Consider the following 8,986-nt stretch of genomic DNA (forward strand, 5'->3'; position numbering starts at 1 on the left):
TTTAACTGTATATTTTGTTCATAAATATTACAAGTTCCTAATTGGCCCCGGCACCTGGCAGAAAAATTACGTCAGAAAATTTTGCACATATGTTTTGAATAGACATACTTTCTTCTTTGCTAAGATGATCTAATTTAAAAAATGAAAACATTTTTCTAACTCTTTATCCGTTTATGTCTTGTTTATTAAAAGTACGTATTTGGTAATCGGATAGTTTATGGATACTCGGTTCAAAATAACTGATATTAACCTCCTCGTCGCGTGTGTCTAAAACTTGAATATAGATTTGCCCTTTCTGTGGCTGACAAATACTTCCAGCAATAAATATACCTTCACACAATTCCTCTGGCAAAACCACACATTTTTCTGTCATAAAACAATTCGCCTGAAATATTTTTTCACATCGTGCTGGAATTTTAATATAATTATTATACCCCGTGTTTCCCATATGTAAATTTAAAGTTAATTGTTGTTCTAATATATTTAAACTAATAGTATTTCTTTCATAATTTAAAATACAGTTATACTTTAATAAAAAATCTTGCCCAATTAAACCAGCATGACAACAAGGCAAATTCTTCAACACATAAAACTTGGTATTATTTCTGTAATATATATAGTCAATGGAATGTACTTGTGTACTTCACACTGTAATTGTCCACCGATTCCCTTTTATGTCTGTGCGCTCTGCGTGTATTGGAATGTTCCAGTCTCTAATCGTTTCAAATTTCACTGCCGACAGTATGGCGCCTGTATCTATTAACCATCTATATTTGTTTCTCTTTGTTACTAATTCTACTGAATTAGAGTTATCGTTAGCAAGTTTATAAGTATACGATGATGGGACGGCAGCAAGGCGTTTGGCAGGCCTATACTGGATAGTCTTACTGTCGCAAACGGCAGGTACCGACTTCGCAGAAACGAGCCAGCAGGAACTGGTGCAGTGGGGACGAATCAGCGGCTTGAACTTTCCAGGTACTTTAATTCAGCAGGAACCAGCAGGAACGTTGACACCAGGTTTATCAGTGGTCATCGATTATTCCAGTTTTTGGTCAGGTTGACACCAGCCGATCAATATCGACCGGCACGAGCGGGTATGATGTGGCAGATTTTTGTAAGTTTTCTTTCTTGAAGGTATTGAAGATGTTTGAAGGTTTTTGTTCTTAAAATTGTAGAAATTTGGGACTTAAAACCCATGATAAAATGGTGTGAAGCTAGGTCTTGCAGAGCAGCGACGCGACCCACGAGTTCGTTTTTATTTCAGTGAAATGTTAATTTCGGTTAATAATTTTGATAAACAAGACTCGATTCGTAGTGGGAACTAATTCACCGAGTCGTTGTTTTGATAATAACTCTGTAGGTCGGAGAGCAAAGCAGAAAGAATAGTGTTTCTTTTCTCCAAACTAGTTGGTCAAAAATTCTGAAAGCTGCTTCCATGTTTCAAATTCTTTAATAGAGCAATCACTTTCCACTTTGCCCTCTAATTGAATTAATATATATTTTAATAAGGCGGGCCTTCTTGCCTACATGCAAGACAATTATAGAAATAAGGCTATTTCAGAACAAATGTAGTGGTCACCTAATTTTTTATTTTTTTAAATTGTAAACTGGAATTTGTTTTGACATTTTTACAGACTTCCTCAAAATTATGTAAGAGAAAAGTGGCGATCAGTAATAAAAGAAGAAGCAACGTTTATTTTAAACCTAATAAATCCAGTGTGGTTTGTTCAGACCACATTACCGGATCTGACATGTATTACACACAAAAACGGTTTCGGAGAATAAATAATGCTGTACCAAAAATAGAGGTATTAAATTACAAATTTATGCAGTTTTATTTTTAAGTTACAAATGATTTTATTATTATATTATTACTGAAAAGATAGTAAATACTGTATTTTATTTTAGATTAACCTACACCAGAAGAGGATCCGGAACAGTCGCACGAAAATAATCTCTCTGGAGAAAATTGCCTAACAGAAGTAGAAAGTTTATTGCAGTCCCAAGTCAGTACTAGTGTAACTGAAAAAAAGCATTATCTCGAAAATCATCAAAGCTAATCGCAGATATGAGCCATGTATATACCCTTAGTCAGTATTACTTCGCCTATGTCAAAGAATTGGTAGTTTTACTTAGTCATTGAATATTATCACATTACTACCCTTAGACAGTATTACTTCGCCTATGTCAAAGAATTGGTAGTTTTACTTAGTCATTGAATATTATCACATTACTATTATAAAGTGTGGATATATGTGGGTCGTTAACCTGAGCAGTTCGAAACTGCTTAATGGGTTTAATGTAATTTGATAATACATGAGATATCTACTAGCACAAAAAAACGATGTTATATAGTTGATCCTTATTTACGTTTTTTGAGTATTTTTACATTTTTTGGAAAGAAATATGGCATATATGTCATTCTTGTTTACTATTTTTATCAATGAAAACAATCACAAGAAATATCTTAGTTTTCTATTAAGACGATGAATATTTTTATAAACTTTATACTACATAGTTAAGTAATTACGTCGGATATTTATTTTCGAAGGAATCACGCACTGTACCTCTACCACCACAAGCTTTCTCTTCTGAACTTTTTGTGGCACCTGTGACTAATGATGAAAGATTGATTTCACAAATACCGTCTGTTTTATCATCCGTTTTTAACACGCCGAAGACGTCATTTTTCAAAGGGACCTTAAGGAAACTGTTACACACTACTCTACAAAGCAGCTTTGCCCTAATCAGCTCGTTTACGAGCTCATTGTGTTTTTCCATTAGAGTCATCATTTTTAGCTTTCTTGTAAAATCAAATCGTATTGAAAACCAGTTAGAATCTGGAAGCCGTCGCGAGCATACACAAGTTTGAGAAGTCAACAATAGTGTTGTAAAATTGTGAAGTCTAATAAAGGACAGTTTAGTTGTGAAAAGTTTTTAAAAAGAAGTTTGAGAAAGGCCGTGTAACAAAACGTAAACAAAAGTTACAGCTAAAATCACATCTAGTGCAAAATTAAAAAAAAAACAAAATAACAGACTCAAGAAAAAAACTTCTAATTTATAGCAGATAATTTCAAAAATTAAAATCAAAAGAATTAGCAGATGAGCCTTTATGCTTTGATTTAAATGATAAATCAAATGAAGCCGATTTTAAAATGATGTCCGTAAAAAAAAATCCAATTATCCACCAGTACTTCGGAAATTCGCTTTTACCTTGCAGTTTTATTCACCTGCCACCTACAAATATGTACGGAATGTTTTTAATAATCGTCTGCCGCACCCTAATACACTTATTAAGTGGTACCAATACGTTAACGCTCAGCCAGGTTTTACAGAAGCTTTTTCAAGACTAATTGATAAAGCCAAAGCGTGTACAGGTCCTCTTTTGTAGTCCTTAGTGGCTGATGAAATGTCTATACGCCAGCAAAAAATTTGGACTGGCAATAAATACGAAGGACATGGACATGGACGTGGACATGGGAGTCGGTTCTAGTGACTCAGATATTTTGGCTAACCAAGTTTTTGTGTTCGTGTTGGTTTCATTAAAACAGTCGTGGATATTGGCTATTGCATATTTTTTAATCCAAAGCTTTAATGGAGAGATGAAAGCCAATTTCATTAGATTAGCAAATGTCACTTTGTAGCCGTTACTGTGGTGTCCATCGTGTTTGACGGATGCAAATGTAATATCAGTTGCACGAAATCATTGGGTTGCAACATAGAAAAGTACGATAGTATGCAGACAACATTCCCTCACCCTTGCCATAGTCAAAACGTGGCAGTATTTTTAGATCCCTCCAAGATCCCTCAAACTAATGCAAAATGTGTTAGAATCTCAAAAACAATTATATGACGAAAACAATGACTCAATAAAATAGCAACTTGTTGTGGCACTCTTCGTCATATAAAATTTCGAAATCAAGAAGTGAAAGTGAAACTGGCCTCAATTTTATGACAAAGAATTACATATTGAACAATTTGCTCACTCGGAGGCCACTGTCAAATGTATAAAATTGATAAATGACCTTTTTGATATTTTGAACTCGAGAAACTTATATGTTTTTTTTTTGGATTTTATGACCTGTTATTTGCAAGGTTAACTCTTATTTTTCATAGCACATTCATAGACGTCATAATATTATGCCTATGAGCACATTCCATTAAATTGTTTTAATTGTATTCTTCATGTATTTGTAGATGTGTATAAAGGGTTCCTCATGGTGGCGGCGACAATTGAGACAATTTACATCCACACGAAATAATATATTCTCTAGTACACGTTACGGTGGGTAGAATACAACAGTCTGGCGAAACTCCTATACAAAAGAAATGTTGTATGAAACGAACGTCCTTTTTAATGGCGGCTATAATCCTGTAAAATTACGAAAAGACTTCAGAACTCTGGGATTATATCGGGCTAACGTCTTCTACAGATAGATGGATTACATCAACTGCCATTTTGACTGTCATTAGTGTCACTAACAAGTAAAAGTACTCTGTGTAGTCTGTGCTAAGAGTTTGATAGTTATTTTGTTATGGTTTTCTAAAGTTATATTTTCGGTACAAATTGCATAAAAGTGCATTAATAATCATTTAGTTCCAAGAAATTTGTTATCTGTTTGTCATCGAGTGTTTCTAAAAAACAAAATGAGAAAAATAACGTGTGAAATTTGCGGTATAAAAACATGCCGGATTGGTGTGAACAAACGTGTTTTTATGGCTAAATTTCCATTAGATGAAGAACGGTAAGCATAATTAGATATTTATTTCTTTATAGAAGTCAATTCTAGTACAATTCCTAAAGGTTTAGTGCATTTTAACAAAAAAATAACTTTAACAAAACATTGCTTAGTGATAACCATTAATCGGATTTATCGACATCGATATTTAGTTATAAAAATTACTGGAGAAAGCTATGTTTAGCAGTGGACATCTACAGTTGTCACTTATGATGATAATGACTTAAGGGAGTAAAATAAATGTTTTCTCTATTAGTTGGTTTTGTCATTATAAAATTTCTTACATGTAAAGCTACACTGGGTCGAAGAGTGCATAATATATATGTATTAATGGTATAATTTTAGCATATCATAACATTGTATAAAGTTATTTTGTTACATTCATATAAAACAGTAGTTTACGTAATTTATAAGTAAAAATAACTATTCACCTACTTTTTAGGTGTAAACAATGGGTCAAAGTAACAGGAAAAGAAGACTTAGTCTATGTGCCCATTGAAAAATTGCATCAGTTGAAATATGTTTGTGAAAAGCATTTCCGAAGTAAAGATTTCAAGAAGAAAAAAACTCAGCTGAAGAAAACTGCTATTCCGAGTTTGGAAATCTCATCTACACCATTATCTGATGACATTTTAGTTGGTTTTCCACTACATTGTATTGCTAGAAGTCAACCATTGCCAGCCAGAACTGATAATGTGCAGCTCTCATACAGCGGTGAGATATTTATTGATTTGTAAAGCACATCCTGATTTCTCAACATATTACTTTGCTATAATGATATAATTTATGTTTACAGAATTATCTTCAGTCATACAGAAGGAACATAACTACCACCAAGCTTTTTTGTACGAACCAAGTTAGTTAATTTAGTTTATTTGTTTTATGTCAATATATTTCATGTCTTTATGATGTACAGCCTTACAATGATATTATGTCGTTTTTATATTATAGATCCTTTAATATCAACCTTCGACAAATAATATTTTGACCCGTTCTGTTACAGTACCCTCTACATCGACATCGAATCCTAATCAGACTTCTCCAAAGAGAAGAAGATTTTCTAGTCCTAGTGAGTGTTATACATATGTTATTTGAGTATATAAGTACTTAATGACTTACGCGTTTTTCACCGACTTTCTTCATGTTTCAGCACCATTAGTGTCACCAAGAAAACCTCAAGACAGAGAAGCTGTCCCAGTGACACCTCTGAAGCGAAGACTAATAAAGAAACTTAAATCAAGTCGTCTTCTAATAAAAAACCTCAAACAGAAAGTTAATAAAATAGATAAAATAACATCACCTGTCTTAAAAAGTTTGATAGAATCTTCTATTGCTAACTAAAGTCGCGAACCTAAAGGCAAACGTTGGACTAAATTAAATAAAACCGTAGCTTTAGCTATTTACAAAAAGTCACCTAAAGCGTACAGATATTTGTCCCAACTTTTACCAATGCCTAGTATCAGAACACTTCAAACAGTATTAGAAAATATGAAAATGGATACCGGCATCGATTCCATGAGTATGCATCAACTAAAAAAAAAAGCTGAAAGTTTATCGGACAAAGATAAAACTTGTGTTATTGTTTTTGACGAAATAGCACTCAAAAAAAGGCTAATATATAATGTTGCCACGGATAAAATAGATGGTTATGAGGACCTAGGCGATGATAAACGATCTGAAAAAATTGCTGATCACGCATTAGTTATCATGCTTCAAGGGGTTCATAAAAGTATGAAACAGCCCATTGCACACTATTTCGTTAAGGGCACTATAGCAACCGATAAATTAGCTATTATAATAAAAGATACAATTCGAGCTGTAACAGAAGCTGGTTATGAGGTAATAGCTACGGTTTGCGATCAGGGACCAACGAACATGGGTTCATTAAATTTGCTAAAAACTTGGGGAAATTCTGCGGAACCACATTATTTTTTTCTTGATGGAAAAAAAGTTTTTATAATATATGACGTGCCACATCTTTTTAAATCAATACGAAATAATTTTATGCAGGGCGGTGAACTGGTAATGGACAATAAAAAAGGGAAATGGGCTCATTTGATCAAACTTGAAGAAAGAAATAGAATCAGTCTCCATTTCAAAAAAATTACTAAATTACATGTGAACCCCAGATTTCGAGCCAAAATGAGAGTTAAGCTAGCTGCTCAAATTTTGAGTAATACTGTTGCAGCTATACTAAAACTACAAGCTGATAGTGTTGAAAACCAAGGAGAAAGACCGGAAATACTTCAAACAGCACACATAGTCGAAGAACTTGATCAATTATTTGATTGTACAAATGGGCCAGCTTCTAAAAGCGATATAAAAAGAAATATTCGGCAAAATGTCAGTAAAAATAGTTTCCATCATAGGAGATGGATTGAATTCAAAAGTAAAATTAAAACCCTTCATTTCTTAAAATCGGACAGTCAACTGAGATTGAGAAACATTAGATGTGTAAATGGATATTTAATCACATTGTCATCTCTAGAAGATATTTGGCACTATTTACATTTAGTGAAAAAATTCAAATATATGAACCTGCGTCAATTTAACCAGGATGCATTGGAAAATTTATTCGGCCAAATACGTCAACATTGTCCTACTAATAGAAATCCAACAAGATTTACTTTTGAATTCAATCCATCTCCTATGATGGAAACTATTTTTACTGACATTTTGCCGAATATTTCTTTTTATATCGCTTTTAGAAGCTGGCCCATTTGTAAAATCAAATAATTGATCAAGTTCTTCGACTATGTGTGCTGTTTGAAGTATTTCCGGTCTTTCTCCTTGGTTTTCAACACTATCAGCTTGTAGTTTTAGTATAGCTGCAACAGTATTACTCAAAATTTGAGCAGCTAGCTTAACTCTCATTTTGGCTCGAAATCTGGGGTTCACATGTAATTTAGTAATTTTTTTGAAATGGAGACTGATTCTATTTCTTTCTTCAAGTTTGATCAAATGAGCCCATTTCCCTTTTTTATTGTCCATTACCAGTTCACCGCCCTGCATAAAATTATTTCGTATTGATTTAAAAAGATGTGGCACGTCATATATTATAAAAATTTTTTTTCCATCAAGAAAAAAATAATGTGGTTCCGCAGAATTTCCCCAAGTTTTTAGCAAATTTAATGAACCCATGTTCGTTGGTCCCTGATCGCAAACCGTAGCTATTACCTCATAACCAGCTTCTGTTACAGCTCGAATTGTATCTTTTATTATAATAGCTAATTTATCGGTTGCTATAGTGCCCTTAACGAAATAGTGTGCAATGGGCTGTTTCATACTTTTATGAACCCCTTGAAGCATGATAACTAATGCGTGATCAGCAATTTTTTCAGATCGTTTATCATCGCCTAGGTCCTCATAACCATCTATTTTATCCGTGGCAACATTATATATTAGCCTTTTTTTGAGTGCTATTTCGTCAAAAACAGTAACACAAGTTTTATCTTTGTCCGATAAACTTTCAGCTTTTTTTTTTAGTTGATGCATACTCATGGAATCGATGCCGGTATCCATTTTCATATTTTCTAATACTGTTTGAAGTGTTCTGATACTAGGCATTGGTAAAATTGGGACAAATATCTGTACGCTTTAGGTGACTTTTTGTAAATAGCTAAAGCTACGGTTTTATTTAATTAGTCCAACGTTTGCCTTTAGGTTCGCGACTTTGGTTAGCAACGTAATTGTTTGTAAAACCTATCTAAAAAAATAAAATTATTAATAACATGGGTAATTGTTTAATTCCTTGCAAATAAATAAGTTTTAAAACAATTTGAGTTTAAATAAATATTCTTTGTATTTATTTATTTCCTGAAATCCCAGAATTTTGTAATCGATATCGATAAGTTTTCGCCCGCTACTACAGCCCACATCACTAATAATGACATTATGGACATTATGTTGGCAGCATTGTATCACGCCTTAGTTCCGTTAGGTTGGTATTAGACTAGAGAGCACGTTTCATACATCGTTTTTTTCTATGGCACTCCCGTCTCTTAAACGTAGTGTTACATACTCTTTGGAATACGAATGCAACAGAGATATGCTAACCGCCGGTATTTATACAATCATCTTGACCTATTTTTATACAAACTTAGTAGGTAATATTAAACATTGTTCATCTTAATTATTCTGCTGATTATTTACGTACAATTATTATTTAATAATATCGAATTATGTAACATAAATAACATTAATGCCTATTGCGCCGGAAGCTGTCAACCTGAAGGCGCCAATAAAAT

The 8,986-nt window shown here is 33.2% G+C and overlaps 1 protein-coding gene across 1 annotated transcript; it reads left to right on the forward strand.

Moving 5' to 3' along the window:
* Positions 1-4,125: 4,125 nt before the first annotated feature.
* LOC149502682 (uncharacterized) lies at positions 4,126-6,085 on the forward strand. The gene is made up of 5 exons (XM_089728773.1): positions 4,126-4,745; positions 5,182-5,453; positions 5,536-5,595; positions 5,743-5,808; positions 5,890-6,085. Exons 1-5 carry the CDS (start codon positions 4,648-4,650, stop codon positions 6,078-6,080), a joined length of 687 nt encoding a protein of 228 aa, XP_089584899.1. The 5' UTR covers positions 4,126-4,647; the 3' UTR covers positions 6,081-6,085.
* The last annotated feature ends 2,901 nt before the right edge of the window (positions 6,086-8,986 follow it).

The sequence above is a fragment of the Bombyx mandarina genome, chromosome 07, assembly GCF_030267445.1.
Source record: "Bombyx mandarina strain Sakado chromosome 07, ASM3026744v2".
NCBI classification, from domain to species: Eukaryota; Metazoa; Arthropoda; class Insecta; order Lepidoptera; family Bombycidae; genus Bombyx; species Bombyx mandarina.